Source organism: Vanacampus margaritifer, chromosome 20, assembly GCF_051991255.1.
Source record: "Vanacampus margaritifer isolate UIUO_Vmar chromosome 20, RoL_Vmar_1.0, whole genome shotgun sequence".
NCBI classification, from domain to species: Eukaryota; Metazoa; Chordata; class Actinopteri; order Syngnathiformes; family Syngnathidae; genus Vanacampus; species Vanacampus margaritifer.
Window position 1 is genome coordinate 9,843,231 of NC_135451.1, and position 23,503 is coordinate 9,866,733.

At 38.8% G+C, this 23,503-nt stretch overlaps 1 protein-coding gene across 3 annotated transcripts in view; it reads right to left on the reverse strand.

The window, feature by feature from the left end:
• Nucleotides 1-282: 282 nt before the first annotated feature.
• Nucleotides 283-23,503, reverse strand: part of prkdc (protein kinase, DNA-activated, catalytic subunit) — a 33,313-nt gene continuing 10,092 nt past the window's right edge. The window contains exons 27-86 of one of the 3 annotated variants that reach the window (XM_077554456.1): nucleotides 22,570-22,796; nucleotides 22,351-22,445; nucleotides 22,083-22,185; nucleotides 21,853-21,986; nucleotides 21,545-21,775; nucleotides 21,183-21,409; nucleotides 20,884-21,092; nucleotides 20,673-20,796; nucleotides 20,434-20,577; nucleotides 20,137-20,313; nucleotides 19,833-20,021; nucleotides 19,518-19,622; nucleotides 19,184-19,351; nucleotides 18,677-18,804; nucleotides 17,727-17,934; nucleotides 17,377-17,555; nucleotides 17,110-17,278; nucleotides 16,944-17,009; nucleotides 16,801-16,864; nucleotides 16,569-16,717; nucleotides 16,335-16,472; nucleotides 16,127-16,246; nucleotides 15,793-15,936; nucleotides 15,494-15,645; nucleotides 15,094-15,225; nucleotides 14,793-14,904; nucleotides 14,557-14,681; nucleotides 14,329-14,478; nucleotides 13,284-13,457; nucleotides 13,016-13,114; nucleotides 12,729-12,939; nucleotides 12,471-12,645; nucleotides 12,157-12,357; nucleotides 11,922-12,031; nucleotides 10,907-11,038; nucleotides 10,646-10,825; nucleotides 10,118-10,326; nucleotides 9,837-9,975; nucleotides 9,569-9,760; nucleotides 9,243-9,467; nucleotides 9,063-9,171; nucleotides 8,184-8,286; nucleotides 7,945-8,107; nucleotides 7,683-7,857; nucleotides 7,368-7,561; nucleotides 7,118-7,301; nucleotides 6,876-7,036; nucleotides 5,971-6,182; nucleotides 5,754-5,841; nucleotides 5,531-5,674; nucleotides 5,093-5,300; nucleotides 4,915-4,982; nucleotides 3,690-3,910; nucleotides 3,355-3,447; nucleotides 2,555-2,641; nucleotides 2,384-2,455; nucleotides 2,107-2,308; nucleotides 1,795-1,983; nucleotides 1,568-1,707; nucleotides 283-1,059 (exon numbers count right to left, since the gene is read on the reverse strand). In XM_077554456.1, coding sequence (XP_077410582.1) covers nucleotides 855-1,059; nucleotides 1,568-1,707; nucleotides 1,795-1,983; nucleotides 2,107-2,308; nucleotides 2,384-2,455; nucleotides 2,555-2,641; nucleotides 3,355-3,447; nucleotides 3,690-3,910; nucleotides 4,915-4,982; nucleotides 5,093-5,300; nucleotides 5,531-5,674; nucleotides 5,754-5,841; nucleotides 5,971-6,182; nucleotides 6,876-7,036; nucleotides 7,118-7,301; nucleotides 7,368-7,561; nucleotides 7,683-7,857; nucleotides 7,945-8,107; nucleotides 8,184-8,286; nucleotides 9,063-9,171; nucleotides 9,243-9,467; nucleotides 9,569-9,760; nucleotides 9,837-9,975; nucleotides 10,118-10,326; nucleotides 10,646-10,825; nucleotides 10,907-11,038; nucleotides 11,922-12,031; nucleotides 12,157-12,357; nucleotides 12,471-12,645; nucleotides 12,729-12,939; nucleotides 13,016-13,114; nucleotides 13,284-13,457; nucleotides 14,329-14,478; nucleotides 14,557-14,681; nucleotides 14,793-14,904; nucleotides 15,094-15,225; nucleotides 15,494-15,645; nucleotides 15,793-15,936; nucleotides 16,127-16,246; nucleotides 16,335-16,472; nucleotides 16,569-16,717; nucleotides 16,801-16,864; nucleotides 16,944-17,009; nucleotides 17,110-17,278; nucleotides 17,377-17,555; nucleotides 17,727-17,934; nucleotides 18,677-18,804; nucleotides 19,184-19,351; nucleotides 19,518-19,622; nucleotides 19,833-20,021; nucleotides 20,137-20,313; nucleotides 20,434-20,577; nucleotides 20,673-20,796; nucleotides 20,884-21,092; nucleotides 21,183-21,409; nucleotides 21,545-21,775; nucleotides 21,853-21,986; nucleotides 22,083-22,185; nucleotides 22,351-22,445; nucleotides 22,570-22,796 — 9,234 coding nt within the window. In that variant the 3' untranslated portion in view covers nucleotides 283-854. Of the gene's footprint in view, nucleotides 1,060-1,567; nucleotides 1,708-1,794; nucleotides 1,984-2,106; nucleotides 2,309-2,383; nucleotides 2,456-2,554; nucleotides 2,642-2,739; nucleotides 2,792-3,354; nucleotides 3,448-3,689; nucleotides 3,911-4,914; nucleotides 4,983-5,092; nucleotides 5,301-5,530; nucleotides 5,675-5,753; nucleotides 5,842-5,970; nucleotides 6,183-6,875; nucleotides 7,037-7,117; nucleotides 7,302-7,367; nucleotides 7,562-7,682; nucleotides 7,858-7,944; nucleotides 8,108-8,183; nucleotides 8,287-9,062; nucleotides 9,172-9,242; nucleotides 9,468-9,568; nucleotides 9,761-9,836; nucleotides 9,976-10,117; nucleotides 10,327-10,645; nucleotides 10,826-10,906; nucleotides 11,039-11,921; nucleotides 12,032-12,156; nucleotides 12,358-12,470; nucleotides 12,646-12,728; nucleotides 12,940-13,015; nucleotides 13,115-13,283; nucleotides 13,458-14,328; nucleotides 14,479-14,556; nucleotides 14,682-14,792; nucleotides 14,905-15,093; nucleotides 15,226-15,493; nucleotides 15,646-15,792; nucleotides 15,937-16,126; nucleotides 16,247-16,334; nucleotides 16,473-16,568; nucleotides 16,718-16,800; nucleotides 16,865-16,943; nucleotides 17,010-17,109; nucleotides 17,279-17,376; nucleotides 17,556-17,726; nucleotides 17,935-18,676; nucleotides 18,805-19,183; nucleotides 19,352-19,517; nucleotides 19,623-19,832; nucleotides 20,022-20,136; nucleotides 20,314-20,433; nucleotides 20,578-20,672; nucleotides 20,797-20,883; nucleotides 21,093-21,182; nucleotides 21,410-21,544; nucleotides 21,776-21,852; nucleotides 21,987-22,082; nucleotides 22,186-22,346; nucleotides 22,446-22,569; nucleotides 22,797-23,503 lie in introns of those variants that run through there. The other 2 variants (XM_077554457.1, XR_013289700.1) reach the window with 2 other exon arrangements.

Consider the following 23,503-nt stretch of genomic DNA (forward strand, 5'->3'; position numbering starts at 1 on the left):
AGAAAATGCTAAGCTTTTAGCATTTAGCATACAAGTATGTTTGAACGTATTTGCAAGTACTTTTAAACGTACTTGCAAATAGGTTCGAACATTCTTGTAAACGTATTAGTCAGTCAAAAATGTTTACTCCACATTGGCAGTTCCATGCTTCCATAAAGTTTGACCTGGTAGTGTAAACCTCTAGATCATATGACACTTTAAACCGTTGCTCTCAGACATCTATGCAAACATCTTTAAAGACATTGCAAAATCACAACCTAACGTAACAATAATAAAGCCAAATTTTCAAACAGTTCTTAACATTTATTCGTAATCAAAAATAGCAACAATTTGAAGCAAACATTTTTCTTAAAAGACACTGAATTACTTCATTTCTTGAACTCTTTCCTTAAACCGGTCTATTTCTTTCCAAGCAATTCCACTTGGACAAACTACATGCTAGGAACACAAGGACACAAAAGACTGAGAAAAATGTGGTGGTTTTGTCAGACTGATGATTCAATTCTTGGACCGGAATTAGTAATGATACATTTCAACAATAAAATCATGATCAAGTGGACATATTTAAGGAGAGCTGCGGGGTTAGATTTGCATTGCATTCATGGCATTGTGATGTGGGTTCGCTAGCAATTCGCTAAATGTTGGTCGATTGATTACACACAACTTAATTAAAAGTTGATAAATTGGCCACACATGTGAATCTACTTTAAATGATTCACATGACCAAAGTCAAATGCGTTTTGAATGTCTGTTGTCTTTATCCACCATTATGCTCCCTGGCACATTTAGTTCTGTAATCAGTTTGAGAAACCACACCCGCCAAACCTGTTTGCGAATAAACGCAGCATGCGTCATCAGAACCACGGCTCCCAGCCTTCCCACACTCTCCCAAGCACGTTTGAGTCGGTGGCTTGATCGAGCAAACATTCCACCTGCTTCTCCACGGGCAGACCCGCCGACGGTTCCCTGGCGCGGACGTTGTGCTCCGGCGTCCCCAGGGCGACCGACTGCATCCCCTGGAAGCCTGTAAGGCCCTCGAAGCCCAGCTTGAGCTCCTCACTGTGAACAAGAAAACGTCCGATCACATATCGGAGGGACACTACTGGAAAAGACAAGGGCTGCAATTGAAGTGTATAAACAGATTGAACTTTTGAGTCATTTGAAATTTAAGGGGGATGGGGACAGAGCCCTGTTGTGAACAGTAGTAATTGACGCCTCCTCCAAAAATGGTTTGATTAAAAAAAATACAACAAACTACAGCATGATTCCAACACATGCATTTTAAACTCACCATATAACATTAACCTGAAGTATAAATGGTTTGTAGATTAATTAATTTGGAACAATTTACAGGAAGTGAATTTTTTACATACATGCACGTGCCGCAAAAAGATTCACCATAATTTCTGCTAGCTGAAAGATCTGTCAGCTGTGTATCACTTCAACAATACTTCATTGGCACCAATTATAGTGGTATCTTAAACATCGGAAGCTAATCAATTTTTCCCATTGAAACGAATGGAAATGCCATTAATCTGTTCTAGCTTGTCTAATACGGTGATCATACCTGGTTATAGTGGCAGGATTTGCGCCCTCCAGTTTTTGTCTCGCAAAATTCACCTTCTGCAAAGGATACCAGTTGATTTTTTGGGTATCCACACTTTCCGCCCACGTACCTCCCTTCTTCAGTTGCTTAATTTCAAAGTTCTGTGTAAGGGCAAAATTTGTGAATTGTAACGATTAAAAAACAAAAACAGTATAGGACAAGCCAGACTTTTAAGAACGGGTGCATACCTTCCAGTCCAGCGATGGTTCCTTGACAAACACATCCATGGTGTTGAGAAGCAGGTCCGGCTCATTCCTGTATGCTCGGAGGGAGTGTGCCATGACACTCTGGATCAAACCGGACTCCTTCAAGGGTTGCATCAAATTCACAAACTGCCTGGTCAGCCGGAAAGGCATGAGCTCGGGGACGGGAAGGAACTGGGAGGAAGAGCCGCCAGTTAGCAAACAAATCAAAGATGCATCCATTTGACTTAATGTCATTAAATACAACACGATTTGCGGATTCAAGACTTTGAAGAATCCTTCATGTTGTCATTCTACCTGTGTGGCTGAGCCAAACGCATGACCAAAGTCGATGCCAATCATGCCTCCTGTTTCCGTGTTGATCATGAAGTTGGAGAGATGACGGTCGCCGATGCCCAGCACCCAATGGCTGACGCACAGTAGAGCATGTGAGCTGATGAAGTGGGAGCGCAGGGAAAGAAAGGCCTCGGGACTGTTGCACATCTTTAGGAAAGCCCTCCTAGAAATCGCAAAAATGACAACACATATTTGACTATCTGATTTGTTTTCTTTAACAACTGAAACTGAAACTTACTTGAGGAGATCAGCAGGCACTAGTTGCAACACTTTGGAAAAGTTATTGATGACATCGGTGCGTTTTGCTTTCCTGCGAAAAAATAATGGTGAGGGACAATGCCTTGATAAATTATACAAATGATAAACGGCGTTGCAGTGCTTTATAAACAAGCAGCATGGGGTCACTTACATGTAAGCTTGAGCGTAGTTTTTTATGAGAGATGTCTCTGCTTTCGTAGAAAAGGTGGACAGCCACTTATTGTAGAGTTCACGACACCTGGAAAATAACCACATTTACAGATAGATTACACAACAAAGAACAAAATAGTTCCTTAGAAAGATGTGGTACACAAAATCTAACAACCACAAACAAACCAAATCTGGTGACAGGTGGCATAAAATCAAGTTGAAATGGTTAAACGGCACACTGCAAAAAAAAAAAAAAAATAATAAACAACAAAGCTACTATTAATAGTAAAAAAATAATAATAATTGAGAAATGGATATTTCCATTCAAAGACATTATGTTACGTACAGCACAATTTTTTACTTTGACTTGTATTTATTTATTCATTTATTTTAATTGTTATTATATTACATTATTCATTATTATTTCTGTTTACTGATTGGTTTTCAATTAACCACATAGTAAGGAATTTGGGGTCCAAATATGATTTCTTGTTTGATAATGGACTACTGATGCTGATGACAATTATGTAAGGTTGATTATAGGTTATTGTAGACAGAATAGAATCCTCTTATTTGCTAATTTGCTACAACAATACTATTGTCTAGGATTTTGTAGAACTAATTATTCAGATTGTCAGACTTACTTAAATGCTTATATTTAAAATCCTATCTTACAGATTCGTATTTGTATACTTAATGGGTAATGTAACCGGAACACACTATATATACACTACAGCCCAGGGTGAAAATATAGAATCGCATCTATAGAGAATAGAAGCACATACAATGGCTGAAATGTACCTGGCTGCCCTGAGGGACTCCTCCTCCGTCATAGTGACCGACAGAAACTCCTTCAAAGTACATGTGTTCTCCAGCCATTCAATTAGACCTATTCTGTAAAGATAAGATGCAATGTCATTAGCAATAAATGAATGAAAAACCTTTATTTACAGCCTGGTTTTGACTGGTAAAGGCGCTAAAACAAAAACGAGAAAGCATGACCATATGCAATCACTATCCAATCAGTCATCTGCAATTTCAGAAATGGGCTTCAAATATGTAGTACTGTATTGTTACAACCACACACTTGTTAACATAATCCATATGAAAAACTGAAACGTGAAATACAACAATACCTGGTGTTAATGGGGATGACTTGATATGTGCGGAGCTGCAGGCCTCTGCGAGCGCACGCGGCGTCATGACTCAGCAAAATATTCATGACGGCAAAAAGTTGCTCGATGCGCTGGTCCTGTCGGAGGTCTTCTCCACCCTTAACCAGGAAAGGGTGGTCGCGTTCGTCGTCGCCACGGATGATCAGACGTTTGGGACGGCGAATGGAGGACATGAACTTGACCTGCAGCACACAAAAGTCAAGCCAAAAACGTTCTTGGCAATATGTTCTATGCATCCCCACTAGTCTAAACATGTTATTCTGATTAACACTGTGTTTGTGGATTATGAGTTAAGTAGCAAAATCCAGCTGTTATTATCCAGCTCAGGGTTCGGCCATTTTGCCACTTACACACAATTACGCTTCACCTGTTTGCTTAGTTAGTTAAGCCATGAGATGTTTGCAAGCAGAGCCGTGATTGGTCGTTACCTTTTAGTTTTACACTTCAGAATGTAAAAATATTCCCTGTAAAGGTTTTAGAGTAGAGGTGTCAGGCGATTACAATTCTTAATGGTAATTAATTGCATGACTTCAATAGTTAACTCACGATTAATCGCAAATATTCCATCTGTTCTAAATGTACAATAAAATCTACAATAATCCCCCTCCCCCTCTAAGTTTTCATACTCTTGTTAACATAAAAGTGGAAAAAAAATGTTAAACTAATAGAAATATGGCTGCATCTTTTAGTCATTGATATAGTAATTTCATAATAATTCATAAAATTGAGTTAAAAGTAAAAATAGATACTGTAAAAAAAAAGTGTGTGATATTGACTTGTGTTGAGGTCATTTTTCAGCCACTAGATGGCATAATTGCATCTGTACGCCGGAGACAGCTCAGTGCATTTTTCTTTTCCTATTGACAGCTATCTAATCTTTAACATGAAGTAACCTGTGAAATTCTGCACATTTTAGAATTGTAAAATACACCTTGACCCCAGTCTCCACAAATATATGCATTATTATTACATTTATTACTGCTAAATTTTGACGTGGACGTGTCTGCTGCGTTGTGACTGGAATTCCCCCAGTACAGGTTTTCCAAGTAAGGGGTGGTCATTAATCGCACATTAAAAAAAATTTGTGGCGTTAATGGAACATTAAATTAACGCACTCAATTTTGACACCCCTATTTTAGAGATTTATTCAGTCTCCAATATTCTCCTTTAGGGTTGTAATACTTACCCTCTCATCAAATCCAGTTATTTTAGCATGATACTCTGGCAATGGTTTGGATCTGCCATCATATTGACCTAGAAGAAGAATATTCAGGACCAAAAGAATTAATGACCAATGGATAACCTGACACACAAAAAAAATCTTAAAAATAACTTATTTATTTTGTTGGATGAATTCTACTGACCAGGGATCTCCAGCTGGTTTCTGAACAGGTCTGCCTTAAAAGCACTCAGCCAGGGTGAGTACTCCTTCAGGTTCCCAGGTTCCTTCTGGAAGCCCCGCATGGAAGATGTGAAGTCGTCCACGCTACGCAAAAATGTTGTGTTTTTCCTCTTCTCAAATACCTTGCTGCCTTTACTTCCCAGCAAGCGCTCCACATCTTTAGCAAATTTCTGTGGATGAAAAACCATCATTTTTGGCACATTTCTTAAAGGGGTTAAACATTTTCTATAATTTACATTTCTGCTCTTTGCAAGCCCCAAACTTACAAATTACCTATTAGTGTTGTAATGATTATAAAATAACACATTTACCCACATACACAATTATAATTACAAACAATGTTCTTAAAATGCATTACAAGATTAGAAAATAAGTACTGTACAAAAAAATATGAACAAACTTGGATAAATTTCTTGCGAAACATCCCATGACCCTCTTTTTTGCTATCCCCGAGTGAAGAGTACATCTCATTGTACATGATCTCCATTTTCTTCTTGTCGAAGTCCGTTTTTAGCAGTTCGTTTTTCACATTTTCCCACCAATCCTGCAGAGACCAAAAACAACAACAATAAGTCCAAAGCGGGCAGCACAACGTTAATCATGGCTAAAATGGCACTTGTTACCCTAAAAATCATTTCAGGATTTGTGAGCTGTTGCAGTGCATCCACAAATTTCTTCACAGCTTCTCCCTTATCCAGTATGCTCTTCATCCTGTTGATGCAAATGAGTGTGAATAGTTGTTAGTGTTTAAGTACCCACAGTCAGCTGGGATCAGTTCCAGCTCACCTGTGCCCATAATGTCAGAGTGTTCTATAGAATATAGATGGATATTTATATTACCTGTTGACAAATTCCTGCTGGCGGTAACCAGTAGCAGAGTCCTCAAAGTGATAATTTTCACTACTGATCATTAAAGCGTAAACCAGAGCTTGGGGGTAACATTCTGCTATCTGCTCGATGGAGTACTGCACGGCCACAGCTTGAGGCTTGTCCAAAAGGGCCACCATCTGACTGATCCAACCAATCAGCATCCAGCAGGGGACCGATGCCATCTACATAGAAACAAATCATGCTGTTTAGAAGTCAATATGTGGATTATCGTTTACAAGGAAGAGCTAAAGGTACAGTAAGCTTATCCGCTACTGGTTGTAGGCCTCAACCAGACTCAGTGTACAATTTGTTATATGCATCTGAGACTTTCTGAGGTTTAATAGGTAGCTTAAAGCATATTTTAGTGGGCAAGCATTCATGGTTTAAATTACGGTTACTGACGTATTAAAAAAATTTCAGCTTTGTTTTTACAAAATAACAATCAGATATTATATTATATTATTAGTATATTGTCCTTTTGAATGTCAAATTTCAATATAGAAAAAAATTAAGATATTTGGATTCTACATCTGAAACGCTCCAAGGGAATGTTGTTGGCTACTTTTTTAATGCTTTTATTTATTTTAATGTAGATCAGTGTTGTATACTGTATCCTGATATAATGTTCTGGATTTGTATTCATCAAGGAATAAAAAAAAAAAAAACTCTAAAAATCCTCTTTAAAGTAAAGCGCAAAAGTTTGTAAAAATAAATAAATAAATAAATAAATACACAAAATGTTATATTACTACTACTACAACAAAAAAAAACAATATCTAAAAAATATTTTAACCCATAAAATACCATTTCCAGTGAAACTACCAAAAGAAACACTGAAATGACTGAAAATCCGAACGTTGACCGATGACACAAACCTCATTTGTCATGAGGTCCAACGTCTCTGAAGGATACAACTCAATGAGCTGTAGCAGTCGAGGGAACTTGAGACGAGCCTCCTCAGAGTTCATTTTCAGGGCTTTCAACATGCTTTTCACTACATAGACTGGCAAAGTCAAAAGGTCCGGGAACTGATTGCCTTGAATAAAAAAATACATGATCAAAATGTTGATTTCGGAACATTATTAAACACATCGATTGCCTAAATTCACAAACTCACTTGTGTCACCCTGATCCTCCTGACGCAACAGTTTGTCACAGAAATCCGCTAAACACATGTATGTATCTACAATGCTGCTGGTTTCCACGCATTCATATTTATAAGTTTGCAGCTCTTCGTCAGCCTTTTTGGTGGCATCACACATCAACATCAACGCTCGCAATTGTAGTCCCACTTCCACTTCCTGCAGGGAAAACATCATTAAATAACACAAATCAAAGTGCAGAGAAAATGTCATTTTCATCTCTACCTTCAGATCTTTAATAGGCCAAGCACTATCTGAAAATTTGACAACTCTTTCAGCTTTGTCAGCTTCAATAGTTTCCAGAACTGAGGGACTTTTGCGTACAGCCATGGCCATGATTTGGAAAGATGTTCCTTGAAGGATCTTTTGGTCTCTGTACACTTCAGATGGGGCATTCTGGCAGTCAACCTGAATATCATCTGCAGGAAAATATGTTTGTTTTTTTTTTCAATCTGGACCACATCAATTGTAAATGTGGTTTGACTTCAGAATGATGTTTCATTTTATATTTGTGTGTTTGGCTTAATGGCCCTCACTCACCCAAAAGTGGGACAGCTTTGAGCATCATATTGAGTTGCTCCAGAGGTCCCTGAGCTTGGCTACGTTTATGGCTGTAACGGCTAAAACTGTGGACCCACCGCAGCAACCATTTTCTGTTTGTTTTGGCATCTCTGTGAAGTTCCTTCATCAGTTTGGTGGCGACAGAAAAGTTATTCTGAAAGCAACAACAACAAAAATAAAAATGCAGTTACAATGAAGGCCGCAATGTTACATCATCAAACATCAGCTTTGGTTTGGTCACCTGCTTCCTTGCGCTATCAGCCATGTGCAACTTCATGTTGAACTTGCAGTTGTTTACTAAAGTGTTAAGGTCCTCTGCCGTGTCATCAGTGCCATCCACTTCCATGCTATCAGGGTCAGCATGGCTTTGAAGGTTTTCCCTGATTTTGTCCAGGAAGAAACATCTGTGAAGAAGATATAAAAATGGAAGGTTTCTGAACTGATTTTATGAAATAATGACTCTTTTTTTTTTTTTCTCACCGGGATGTAATTATATCGTCCCAGATGTTCACTGGATCCATTTTAGCATCAGGATATCGTTCAGTCCATGAATTGATGAGCCGCTTGAGGGACGTCAGAGACACTAATACATGAATCACAATAAGTTAACAGGCTTGAAAGATCAGGACTTTACTGTAAGAAGAATTGTCTAGAGGCGATTACAGCGTTTTATAAAAGCTGGCTGTAAGTTTAAAAGGGTCTATCTTAAATACTATTCATTAACACCACAATAAATCTAATTTATTGGATTTCTTTTATAAGGAAAGATCATAGAGGTGAAAATAGTTGATTATATTTGCAAATTACATAATATATTGTGGATTACGTTGAAAAATTCCAGTCTCATCAGTTGCAAATTATTCCTGTGTAGGCTTATCTTTAACTCATTTACTCCCAGCCATTTCATAGAAGCAATCCCCTTTGCTCCCGGCTGTTTTACTGGATTTTGACTGATTTTGTAAGGCCTACAGAATATTGTTTTATTGCTATAAAAACATGGAACCTATCAAATGAAACATTATAGTCTCTTCTTTCATCAGTAAAAAAAAAAGATTTGTATCTGTTTCTGTTTTGCAGCAATTAGCATTAGAACATAGCTAATTTTCATCATTATTCACAAATCTATTTAGAAATGTAAGTATTGAGCTTTTTTTTTCAACATGGCCCTGGTTGATCTCTTTTGCTCTGCTACAACCTGCTGGCCGTTTGTGTAATAACTACAATTTCTTCAACCTTTCTTTGCAGCTCTAGCATAAATTTTTTTTTTTAAGTATAAATACGTCTTTGGGACACATACATTTAAAATAGAACGTATTTATACGTTTTTGGGAGCAAATGAGTACGCCGTTAACTCCTCACCTTCTCCTTTGATAAACTGCAAGAAGTCCTGGATTTCCGTCAAGGCCTGCACTGACTGCAGTATTGTTAGACGGCTTTGCGTCAGCAGTGTATCAACACTTGAGTAACTCTAAAAAGTGCAGACATGAGTAAAAACCCAATAAAAATGTGTCCAAATGACCTTTCATCTTCAAAGTATACCTCCATAAACATCTGCATGGCGGAGTTGGTGTAGTATTTAGCGCGGTCATAATCCTCCTGCAGTATGTAGAGCAAGCTGAGCTCTTGGCTGTAACGGCTCTCCAGCAGTTTTTTGCGCTCCTCCACCTTCATGGCTTGGTCCATGAAGCTGAGAAGACTTTGGTCTCTCTCACCCAACTGCAGCAGCTTGAGCATGCTTCGAATCATGTGCGGTAGATACATTTCCTAAAATAAAGGAAATGATTTATACTCAGTGATTATAGTTCGCATTAGACTTAGAATGGGTCAATTTAAATCCCAAATGGCAAAAAGTCATTTTACTTAACCTGGTAGAGAGGTTCCAGCCACATGTTCTCAAGGTTAGCAGGGGTATTTTCATCGACGTAAAATGTGGAACAGTACTGAAGAGATTTCCAGTCGGTCAATTGGCTGTAGGCCTCCATTGCAGCTATTTCCCAAAAGTCCTTCTCAGACTCGGTGGGCTCGCTGCCATCAGTCCAGTGTTTAGTGTTAAGAGCCTGGCAGTGTTGGAAACAAAGAAAAAAATCAGTTCATCTGCATTGATGTATCATTTGAACACGAGGGATCACATGCCTCATTGTAGAGCTTAGCAGCTTCAGCAAAGTCAGTGCTGGCTTCGGCTTGAAGAGCAGCACAGGTGATCGGCATGGTCCCTACTTTACCGGCAAAGATGCCACGGACAACATCATAATCCTCCAAATCTCTGTAAAGCCTATGGAACAAATGAAAGAAAATTCAAGAGACATTTGGCCAAAACAAATCACAATCAATGGACGTTATTGACAAGAGAAACTTCACGCGATACAGTCGTCATTGTGATATAATGCTCAAGACAGGTAGTCAACTTTTGGTACCTTGCGAGGTGGACCCATTTTTTGGTATCCGGGGGGATTTCTTTGCGTCCACGTGACCTTTTGGTGGGCGGTTCATCCTGGACGGAAATGTGCAGCAGACATTCTTCCAAAAGCAGGACGCCCGATGGCTGCTGAAGACCTGCGAGGCTTGTGGAGCTGATAAGTGCTGGATCGATATGCAGCAGGTCTTTATGCTGGTAGCACATTTCCTTACGGGGTAAAATGATGCGCAGAGTTATGTTTAAATTTAAAGTAAAGGTCACAAAGTACTACTAAAAAGAATACAAAACACACTGATAAGAGAGACCTCAGACTACAGTCACGATGATTCTTTGATTTAATTAAGCCGTTTTAACAAAAGTAGTTAGTGTTCCCAAATTAATGACTTTGAGGAGGGGGAAATCTCAGATTTTCTTTTATGGCCATAGTGCCACTCTCTACTTGCATGTTAACTTCTCTGAAAGTAAAAGCTCAAACCTATGTATGTGTAAAAAAAAAAAAGGTGAGATAGCCGCTCAAGAGACATACCTGCACACATGCTATAAACGGTGGGAAGCAGAGCGTACTCTTGCCCAGGAATTTGTTCATGGTGCATCGAAGGTCCTCTTTAATTTCAACTGCTTGCTGCCTGGGTTTCTGGGTTTCCATTTCTTGAAGGATGCCGGTAAACAGTGAACTGAACAGTTGTTTGGCCAGAATTGGATCTCTCTAAGAGGCAGGCAAGAAAATCATTATTTATGACACTCTATCTGGTATTTAGAAGCAACAGTCTGCTGGAAGGAAAATAACCTGCGCCACTGCTTGAAGAGGGGCAATAAGGTTACTGTATGGGATTTGGATGTCTGGAAAGTCTCCCACTCTGTAGTTGCGATACAGAGTCACCTGAGCTTCCTTTCGCAGCCTTTGATCAGCTTTTTGCTCCTGCAGACGACAAAGAAGCACTGAGTAACTTTCAGTAATTGTATGTTTAGAATGTACAATTTTGTTGTGGTGAGAATGACCTAGATACGATGATATCATCACATTACTTTGCTTATTAATTGCTTGTTATTGTGTTTCTTTTGTTTCCCCATGTACGAATTTGAGGATCGATGAATCATAGAAAAACTCATTCAAAGAGGTAGTGGGAGTGCATATAATTGACCAGTGGTTCCCCAACTTATTTTCAGTGACCCCTGTGAAATATTTTTCTTTAAGCCAAGTATCCCCTTAACCAGTGCAAATCATTTCTGATTGGGGGAACGAAAAAAACAAAACAAAAAAAAACCTTTAAACCGAGTGCTGTGCCATCCTTGTCTGATTTATTAACTCTATTTGTATTTATGTGGTCTCTTGAACTATTTGGAAATAATATGAAATAAATAATACTAATTATTATCATTATAAATCAAGATTTGTGAATACAAATGATCAAAGTAAAGTCTTTTTAAAGTCATCTTTTGAGACCATAGTAAAGTTCCGTTCTCAAAAAGAAATAATTAACTGAATATTAAATAAAAATTTCAAGTGATTGACATGATTCTCGGTGCCATATGACAAGTTGGGTCGAGCCATTCTGCTATGGGGGAGATGCTGGGTTTTTAGGACACTGAAAATTGAGTACCCTTCTAAATAATTTTCTTTTTTTTATGAACTTATAGTTTTCTGAAATATTTACATGTACTTTTAAAATATATTTTAAAATCTCACGTACCCCTGGAGTGCCTTCACAAACCTCCAGGGATACACGTACCCCATTTAAGAACCAGTTATAGGAGATTAGATATGATAAATTTGTACATTTCGAGTGTGAGTTCATTAGTACCTTCAGTCGCTTTTGTCTTTGGACCTCTTTTTGTGCAAAAACCAGACTTTCCTCCTGGTCCTTGAGAAATCGGCGTCTCAGTTGAAGGATTTTTTTACGTTTTTCATTTTCTGTTGACAAGAAACACAATAGATAACTTCTTTCTCTGCCATCCTGAGTCATACAAAGTTACCGTTTGAAAAAAAAGGGTTTTGAAAACATTGATTCCTCAGACCTAATGATAAAGCTGACTGACCTTTCGCATGACTGTCCACCTCATCTGTCGAAGCAGAGAGGCGAACTTGTCCAAAGCTTTCTCCCACTGGTCGCCTTGCCGTACTTTGCCTCGCTGCCTTCTTTTCAAACACCATCAAGGAGGACACAGATTCAGACACTGAATACTCTGCAAATGTGTCCACACTGCTGCCAGTAAGCCAGTTGTATGCTGTGTGTCGACCTGTCCGAGTAATCAACAAAGGAACATTTATCCCAAAACTAACCCGGCTAGTCTGAAGACATATACATAGTAATTATTATAAATATTGAGAATCTGTGATTAATTAGGCATACCGGGTATTTGTGTTTGGGTAAACTGAAGTGAGGCCTGAGTGGCTCGAAGCTGCCCCTTCATGGCTCCTGATTGGGTAAGTGCCACACTCTCAGGGCCTTGAGAGCTTTGTGTTTCAACAAACATTGGAGTCATCACCGTATTCCTAAAGCGCCAGTTGGAATCAATCAAATAATCCTATTGGGTGGAAGAAAAAAATTTCCAGGATCATTCCAATAACAGTCAAATGTCTTCACTTGAAATCAGGAAAACAAACAAACCTGGAAAGTGCATTCTGACAGAGGATACTCAAAAATGTTTCGTTTGAAGTCAGGACTCTGACTAGTCATTTCCAACAAGAGATTGGTTGCCAGGCTTAAGAAACATCTCTCTATCTGACAGGTGTACAATGAATGAAGAACTGTCAACATTCGCTCCAGAGTTGCGGTTGGAAGGCGCTTCTCCTGACTCCAGAAATTACGAACATACAGCCTGAAAGAAAGAATAGTGGACGGGGAGGATTATGTCAGAACAAAAACAGATTGCATTTGCGTTAGTTAATACTTACTGAAGGCCTTGGTTCTCTTCAGACAATCCTTGTAGTAGTGTCTCTTTTGCTGTATTCAAAACTTCCAGTGAGGTGCTGTCTGTCATGCTCTCTTCATCACTAGAGACAACAGTGTAGCAGCCAAGTGGTCAAAACAACCCAAAACTAAGTCAATCCATTTTTGGGCTCAAATATACATTAAAATCAACTTTACGTCAAGGAAAAATACGAAAAAAAAAAAAAAAAAAAAAAGAACAACTTTATTGGCGGTAGATGCTGTATTGCATACCTATAGTTGTCCTGGATCCACATGAGAATGTCATACATTCTCTCTCGGCACACTGGTGAAGGGTGGGAGACAAATGATGTCACAGCCCCGAGGAACTCCTGAAGCTGAGGCGGAGTCAGGCGAGGAAGAATTTTGTGGATGATTTCAAGACAGACTCTCTGCATTGCTTCGTCCCTTAATGCATGTACAGTAGAGGGGGAGGGAAATATTGTATGTCAGAACCTGAATCCTCCCAGTACACTACTATACTTACACAAAGTTAAGGATTTTACGAGTTTGGTGAGATTGCACTACAACTATTACAGGTGAACCTTCTCTAAACATTTAAATGGACATGTCCAAATGTTCAATATTTCAGTACTTTTTGCACAATTTGCTGTTCCATAAAAAAGAGCTGAATGGCAAACTTTACACCAGATGTTTGATATTTATTTGGCAAAACTCAAGCTTTGGTGGCTCAGGGTTACGGAAGAAAAGATTTGAATGTCTGTAACGGGGTCTGTTTTAGGACCACTGCAAGTTTACCTGTAAATGTAATCGTGCATTTTATACTGAAATTTCATCCAGCTATGGAGGACCAAAAGTCATTTATTTATTCAGTCATTTGAAAATAAAAAAATATAAATAAAATATTAAATACAAATGTATTATATAGATATAGTTGTTTTTATTTCCCTTTATATATATATATTTATATATATATTTTTTTTTTATTTAATTGTCAAATTATATTTTTTTATGTCAGTTTTTATTTTCACTTTTAGTCATTTATTTATTTATTTATTTTGACAGTTTTGGTCCTCCATACCAGGAGGTGCTTATTCATATGAGTAATATAATGAATATTACACCCTCAACAAATTTGTTGCCAGTAGTTGCTCTCTCTCTGGTACTATAACAGAATACACAAAATATATAAACGAGGACACAAGTAGCAAAACATGTACCGTACTATATATACTTAAGATATTTACACATCCTCAAATACATACAATATTCAATATCCGGAGATTCTCAGTAAGTAAAAAAGTTGGTTGACACTTACCTATGACCCATCATCTGAATGAATCCTGTGGTCTTAAGCTGCAAAAAAATGTCTGGGATGACATCAGCTCGACTCAACACACACTCCAAACAGTTCATTTTTAATATGCCGTGCAACTTTGGCAGCTGGTAGAACACAGGATTGACAAACCTGCAACAGCCAAAGAGGAAACCATAAAACCATAGTACTGTACATATTTTTGCCAATGTGTACACAAGCAAAACTCACCTATCCATAAAAGGAGGAAAGTGCTTTGACACTTTGTTCACACAAATAATGAATTTGTCATTCATTTCTTTTTTCTTCAGATGTGTTATCTGATTTGCAGCAAGATTGAGAAGTTCTTGGTGATGCTAGGGGGATAAATTAGAAGAGTTAAATCTAAATCTATTTACAGTATAATATAAATTAAGAGCGTCAATTCAAATATAACTCTAATAACCAAAGCGGGGGAAATATCATACATTTTCCATGTCAGTCATGTTCTTCAAGATCAGTCCAATAATCTCAGCAGCAGCTGAGTAGACATCTTTATACCTTACAAAGGTAAGGTTGTTGGTGAGGGACTTGATGTACCTGCAATGACATACAGTATGATTAAAGATCATCAATGCAAGTGGTCCTTGCCCTATAGCCTAAGCAGAGTGGAACAATATGTGCAGACTAAGGAAATGAAATTGTATGGTAATATGACCAACATCTTATTACTAATGCCAAAGGTTGCACAAGGATGCCCTTGTCATTTTTTATTCCAAACAGGTTTACCTGTCATACTGAATTCCACAGGAGGCATCGTAAGCAGGGAGGTTGTTGGCCAAGATGATTCCGAGCAACTGAAGCCCAACAGAGTTGTCTTTACTTTCTGGGTTCGTGCCACAGAAGCGCTCATATATCAGACTAAAAACACACATTAAGTGAAAATATCAGTTACTTTTTTTTTTTTTAAAGTTTGTAACTGATGTCAAAGCTCACATTTGCATTTTTTTGTCACCTCTGACAATTTACTGAATTTACTTAAAACCTTCAAACAAGATGAACATTTTGAATCAAGAACAATTCAATTGGAGCTTGCAGTCACTTTACAGTAGCTAAACAAACTCTGAAGCTGGAAGTTCTGGAACAAGAAAAAAATCTACAACTGTGCATTTTTAAATGGTTTACCTACCTGTGAGGCACAAACAGACATTCTTTCCAGCACTCCACCAGAGTACGAATGATCTCCAGGTTATGGCGAAACACAGACCTCCTTGGGTGAAAGCTGTGCTTCATTAGAAACTCGAGCAGGCGATTGGCGAGCACTTCATCCCTCACGTTACCCTGAGATGAGAAAATATTGTTTGTTACGCATGTCCAAACTTTCACCAGCCATCATGAAAGTAGTTGATGACAAAAACTATGTGTAACATTTTTTGTTTTGTTTTGACAATACATAGTAGTAGCAGCGCAAATATGAGAATATACAACCTTGGGTCTTGCTAAGCTTGTCCAAGACAACACTGTGACCACAATATCCACAACCATGAAATGGATACCCTCTCCTCCATTGCTTCCAGATACAACTAGCTGTAGGAGTGGCCCAAGCCAGTGCTTGGCATACGGTCGAAAGACCTACAAATAATTTAAGAAAATGTAAAAATCAACAAAGATTCTTAACATTTTAATTCACATCAGAATCATCAACATACAAGGAATTTGTGGCTGGCAGTTGACGTCACTCTAGTACTACGTACAGTACAACAACAACAAAAAGATATGTACGTCTGAGAGGTTGAATACAGTCACATAAATTGATATTCACCTCCTCTGTGTTGATGATTAGCTTTGAAATGAAGAGTCTGATATTGAGTGGTGTGGCTGGATTCATTAGTTTTCCATGTAGAAATTTCATCCACGGAGGAAGGTCACTGGGGACATTTCCCTATTTCACAAACAAAAGGAAATCTTTTACCAATGACCGTGACAGTGTCTCCTTTTTACAATAAAATAAATACACGTGGCTTATTGACCTGTTCAATTTTGGGAGTTATGTTGTTCCTTTGCATGTGACCAATGAGAGCTGTCATGGTCGCCATACATTCATGCTGATTGAGCTCATCCATTTCCAGGTCCACTGTTGCATCTGGGGAATAAGGTGTCTCCTCTGTCTGTTAAATGTATAATTTCCAGACACACAAATAAGATCACATAAAGAATATGGGGCAAAAAACATGGTAAACTTTAGTTCAGTGAATACAACTTACGGCCTTTGTTATAGTGCGTCTCTCCCCTTCAGGCTTATGGGAGCTGTAGGAAAAACTTTGTACGCCGGTGGAGAAATCAAACTGACTCATCTCCTCGCTCAGACTGCTGTCAGCCATGTACGACTGTGAGGATAAATATACTGGTGCCTCTTTAGACACCAAACAAAAAGACGATGCTCAACTAATATTGCATTGTTATAACATCAGAAAGTAAAAACTCAATAATAAATACCTCCATTCTCCTCGCTCACTTCCTTTCGAATCATAGTATATTTCTTCTTTCTCTCAAGAGGGACCTGCATTGATAAGTACATAAAGGATGCAATGTTGCCTGACATTTTTTTTCCAAACTAAAAAAAAAAAACCCTGACATACCTCGATAACAACTGGGAAACTGTAGGTCCTTTCAACGTCAATGATATTTTCCAAAATGAACTGGTTCTGGGCAAGTTCAAATGAAAAAAAAAAAAGGACATCTTAACTTATTTGTGACACATGAATTACAATGTGAGTTTGAGTGGATTTTACAGTTTGGCCGCACCTTTTCTGGTTTGTCACTGAAGAGGAAGCCATAATAGAATTTGGGCTCATTGAAGCTGCAGCTGATGGCAGCGATGGCGCAGTTGTACGCAACACAGTGGTACTGCCTCCTAAGCTCGAGGAGCTGAGTCTCCCCAGCCATATTCTCGGTGAACGTTTCAAAACATGACCTGAAAAACGAATTGAAAAGATTCCTCGTCATCATTTAGTCATAGGGAAACCCGTACATAGACACACGGCATCTGTAGAAGTCAAGGCGGCGTCCTACTTGAGCAATTTTTTTGATAGCTCGTTCCCTTCAGTTTTGTCTGTACCACAGTAAGCCGAATTGATGCGAGATTCCTTCGAATAAACTTCCTCTTTGGGAAGCCGAGAATAGAGAAGGTCCATCAGTTTGAAGCAGCCATTCTTCTTCACCAACTGCATTTCAAATCCTGATTCACTTGCCTAAAAAAAAATAGACACTCCTCAGATCTCACAAAAACTAGACTTAACCTGTCAACGGAATAATTTGAATGATGAACTGTTATAACAAAAGATGCCATAAAAATAGGAATGGGTGAAAAGGTAAGGCAGTAGACACGTTGTCATTAAGAGAAAAAAAAGCCAAAATCAAACCTTAGTGAAGCGACTGACAAGCAAATCCATGATGTCCGTAACGTTTGCCACAAAGAAGTCAATGAGTGTCTTGGTGCTACAGTGAGAGGCGAGAGGCAACAGAACTCTTTCCATCATGGCCTGAAGCACACTGCTCCTTGGCACATCACCTTGCTGGAACACTCCATATATCGTACACAGCAGCTGTAACTGCCGTTCACTGCTTGGTCTGCTCACACATAGAAGGAAAAAAAAAAGTTTAAAAACACAAATCTATACCCTAAATGTTGATGATAAATAATATACGAAACTGGCATTATAATTAAAACAATTGAATGTGTACGACATATATTTGTGCCATCTTGATCTTTCATTCATTGTTATATTCAAATGTGTTTCTTAGGAATGGCTAAAGAAACACTGCATTAATAATACAATCAAAACCAATAGATTACAAACATACACACACACGCACAGAACAAGGTAATGAAATATTTCATAGATGTCAAAAGTGCACAACCCCAGAGAAATGAGAACATCTGGTCACTCTTATGTAACACTTTATACCTACCATGTAAATGTAACTTAACTCTTTGACTGCCAAACGTTTTCAGAAACGGGATGTCGCCAGTGCCAGCCGATTTAAGCATTTTGACTGATCTTTCAAGGTCCACAGAAAATTTTGTGTTTGGACTATGGAAACACACATACTACCAAATGAAAGATTGGACTCTCATCTTTCATCAGAAAAAAAAGTTTGTTTCTACCTTATTCCGTTTTTCAGTAATCAATAGAAAATGGTTAGTTTCACCTCTGTTTTGAAACAAACGTCTTTTAACGTCTTTGGCACTCCTCCATAGGATTTTACTAAACGTTATTTAACGTTTTTGGCAGTCAAAGAGTTTTAATAGTTAATAATTAGTTTAAAATTTATATTAATGCAATTAATCTTTATTAATTAATTTACTGACCGTTTACTAATTCTATGGAAGCATGTTTGAAATTGCTCCTCCATGATGTGTTTTCTGTCTCGACACAGAATCCCAGCCAGCAGTTTGAGCAGAAGTGGGCTCTGAGAAAGCTCAAGTGCATCCAGCAACTATAACAGAAATAATCGTTCATCACACACACAAACACACACGCACACAAAAAAAAACAAAAAAACAATTCCAGTTAAACCTTTACTTGACAGACAGTATATTGAACTGAACTTCTTTGTTGCAATATCCCTGAAGGAAAACACATTACACAATGCACATCCTGTACATAAAAAAAAAAACAAAGAAAAAAAAATTACATAATCGTTTTTGTTTTTTTTGTTTTATTTCCAGATACATAAAATTCGGGGATTAGGGTGCAGAGCCACCTAACTTTGATATGTGGAATTTACTATTCATGTAGTAGAGTATACTTTTGTACGACATTCTTCATTGTGCTGCGATCTGGGCATCTGTGACAATTGACAAAACACCACCGACCTTTCTAATACAATCCATATAGTTGTTGCGGTGAAGGGACCCCTTTGCAAATTCATCAGACTGCATGGGAAAGTGGGAGGCAACCAGGCATTCAAGTGCTTTCTGCAGCTCAGCCAGTGGTTCCTCTGGGACAGTTGTAAAGAAGGGCAACACCAGGAGGGCTTGACTCTAAGACAGATGAGGAAAAATTATAAAAACACTGACAAACAGAAAATACTGCAATAAATTGGGATAATTTAAAAATGCAACTTAAAATTGCAAGAAAGATCAAGTTTAACCATTCCAGACCCAACGGAACTGTGCTTGAATAGCTTTAATGCTGCAACAATTTTACCTTGAGATTTAGTGGTAGGTTCATGTCGACCAGGAGCATTGTAAAAGTAGAAAATACAGGCTTAAACCCTTCATGGTTGACATTGGAGCACACAGATGAGTCAATCTGATTGGAGGGAAAATATGATGAAGAACAAGCAAAACGTGATTGCATGCAAAAAAATATTTCAATAAACAACTGTTAACTGGCCTAACTACACATCTCTGATTATTATTATAACTAAATAGTGATTATCCCGTTTCTTTTTTCAACTAAGCGACATTAAAACGGCATCAGCCGTTTGTTTGGGACCAAAAAGAAGTTACATCAGAATACCTGTAGGAGTTTGGAGAGTAACAGAAGTGTGGCAGTTTTGCTCTCTGCATTTGAAGCATGTCCACCCCACCAGGACTGCAGGCTATTCCATCCTCGTAGCACCAACTCCGCTAGTTGTTTTCCCTGAGTTTTCCGAAAAGAGCGCTCTCGGAAACTGTGGTCCAGCATGCCATTCAGCAACACACTAACCTGAGATAAACATAAGAAGAAAGGTTCATGTTCTGATTATGAGTTCATGAACAGCCAATGATGGGCTTTGTGCAGTGGCGTAAGAATAAGTAGGGAAAGAAGAAGAACTATTTACCATGCTGGGGTTGAGAGACGAGGCCATCATTAGACGAGGTACTGTCGTATTCATGTTTCGAAGCAGCTCAGTGTTGATGGCTGTCGGGAAGAGGCTGTAGAAGTACTCGGCATGGGAGAAGCTCAAGAAGCTCAGGCAGTGACTTCCAGTCAGCAGTATGTCCAGTAGCTGCTCACCCTGTATGACAATGTACAAGAGCAGAAGGGGGGCAAACAGTCACCAACGAACTGTGATAAAATCGAACTGTACTTAAATTACTTTTGTTAGTGACTTTGTCTTAAAAAGCACAGCACTGACCATTTGAGCAAGAGAAAAGGCAAGCTGAAGCAGGCCCTCGGCGAGCTTCTTAGTGTTTATGTCCAAGGATGGAAGTGACTTCCTGTCACCAGGTGCTATGCCGTTATACACCGTCATGAGAAGTGATTTGGCAGGATCTGCATCCTTCATTACAAACAACACCACCAAGAGAAAACAAAACAAAACATGATCAACATGTAGCAATCAAGCCGTGTATGAAAGCAAGTAAGGTCAACTACCTGGCTCTTCAGAATGGAATGGAGGAAGCCAGCTTTGTGGATCTGCTTACATGAAGACAGAACCATTTCCAACTGGCCATGGTGTCCAGAGTGGTAGAAGTCTACAGCACATAGCGCATCAACACTGAGGAACAACAAATACAAATGAAATCGTGCCACTGTGTTAGCCTTGAAATTGATTGGCAAAGACAAAAAAACAAGAGCAAAATACCTTTTATGTGAAATTCTTTTCTTCAAGCTACCTTCCACTCCAACCCGATATGGTGAGGCCAACAGGGCTTTGAGAAGAGGAATACAGACTTCGGGTAGGTTCCTAATTATATCCACATCTGCCATGTTGAAACCCACAGAGGATGGCTCGCACACCACCATGGCAGTCAGCTCAAAAAATATTGAGCTGAAAATATCTTGTTCCAAAAGCTGTAAATGTTAAGAGAAGGTCCTTTTAGTCAATATCGACACGCTGGGGTGGTGACAAAAAGGGCTTTCACGCCTAGAAATCAGTCTCACCTTACAAAAGTCCTGGCCTCCTTTGACAAGGACCATAGTAGTAAACTCCAGCAAGCGAACAATGATTGTACATTTGCTGTAGTTGTACTGCTCCACCTCTATTGGAGTGAAGTGAGAGTTTTTCTGGCCATGACGGAAGCAGCTCTCTGCTGCAGCCAGCTCTTGAGTTGCAAGTTCAGTTAAAAAGAAACGTACAGCTTGCAGAAAACTCGATTCTTCCTTGGAATCTTGGGAAGGAAATAACATCAGATCAGCAAGTAAACACCAAGCAACTCAGGATTAAAAAAGAAATTTCCCATCTTATAGCACTAATATTCAACCATGAACACCTGCACTGATTTCTGATGACAAATGGAACTTACTAAGCATGTGATTAGGCCTAATTATATGCAGGCTGATGAAGGTGTTGTAGCAGTCGAGGGCAGCCAGCAGAAGGTCCATCCACTGCAGAGTGGCTCTTACGCTAAAAGGCCCCATCAAGTTCCTGAGAGTAGGTTGGGAGAGCAGACCTCCACCTTCAAACTTTGCTACCAGGAAACCAATACCGCGATCATTTAGCACATCCTCCAGCCATTGTGGTAGAGACTTCTTTCCTAAATTTACATCAAACACAGAGGACAGTATTTAAAAATATATTTTGCTATGCAATTATTGGTAAGAAGGATCTTACCTGGGAGGAGAGGCACAAACTCATAGAAGAGCTCCAGGCATTTGTGGCGACATTCAGTTTGAGGTCTTCCACATTGTTCCAGAAGCCAAAAAACCATGTCGGACAGGCACAACTTTTCATCCGCTGGAAAGCCCCTGATAGAGTGGGAAAAAAATTACAATGCAAAATTAGACCCATCTTATGTGGTAGAAATGTAGTCTTGTACATGAGCTTGTCTGTTGAATACCAACCTTGGGTTGCGTCTCTTTGCACTGTGCTGATTAAGAGCGGGGGCCTTGTACTTAATAATTCGTTTCAGATGATCGATGGCACTGCTACACTGTTGCAGTGTGCCTGTGTAGGTAAGAAAAGCAAGTAAAAGTTGGTTGGTAACAGTTATATCATATGTCACATATTTTCCGTACATATCTTAAAATAGAACCTGGTGGGAGATCGTATTTATTATTGTTTTTTGTGTGTGTTTTTAAAAAAAAGTTTGTTAAACTGAACGAGAGTTACCCATTGATCGCTCATCTGTGTGTGCAAGAGCCAGGCTCTCGACAAAAATAACAAGTACTTCAAAGATGAACTGCTCCACCAAGGAATTTTCCTCCCTGGAAGAGAAATGGTTGTGCAAAAACAACACATTAGCATTATAGTCTGAATCCATCAAGTCCTAATCATCTCCCAATGTAATTAGAAATTTTTAGTGGGTGTATAGCAAAGAAACTCTCGCACCTGAATTGCCTGTAGATACTATTGAAAGCTAAAGCTGCACCAAGCCTTTTGAAGCCATTGGGGTGTAGAGCCAAGCTGTAGATCCGCTTAAACAGTGACTTCATGTTTGTGGGGCTCTTCTCTTGCTGCTTTGGGCTGGTTTGTTTGATTGACCATTTGACAAACTCTTCAATGCAGCGGCCACTGAAGTCTCTGAGCGTGCTGTCTTTGGGGTCAACAACGCCATCCTAACAACAAACAAATCACATTGCTGTAAAAAATATATATATATATACAAAAATACTATTAATAATAATAGTGCAACAAGCTATAACAAAAAATTACATGGATGGAGATCTGGAAATTTGGCAGAAAAGACTGTTAGCGAGTGGTTGATACTTTTAGCTCATTCACTCCCAGCTATTTTCACTGAAGCAACCCCCTTTGCTCCCGGCTATTTTACTGGATTTTGACTGATTTTGCAAGGCCCACAGAATATTGTGTTCTATTACTATGAAAACATGGAACCTACCAAAAGAAAGATTGGAGTCTCTTCTTTCATCAGGAAAAAATATATATTTCTATCTGTTTCCATTTTGCAGCAATTCAAATTAGAATATAGCTAAGTTTAATTATTATTCACAAATCTGTATTGACCTGTGGGTAAATGAGCTTGTTAGCAACATGGCCCTGGTTGATCTCTTATACTCTGCTGCCACCTGCAGGCCGTAATTACTACTATTGCTCCAACCGTTCTCTTCAGTTCAGAGGCTGCATCAAAGCCTTCTATATGCTCTAGCATAAAATTTTTTTAAAAAAAGTATAAATATGTCTTTGGGACACTTAAAACATTTAACTCTTTGACTGCCAGACGTTTTCAGAAACGGGTTGTCCCCAGTGCCAGCCGATTTTAAGCATTTTGACTGATCTTTCAAGGTCCATAGAAAATTATGTG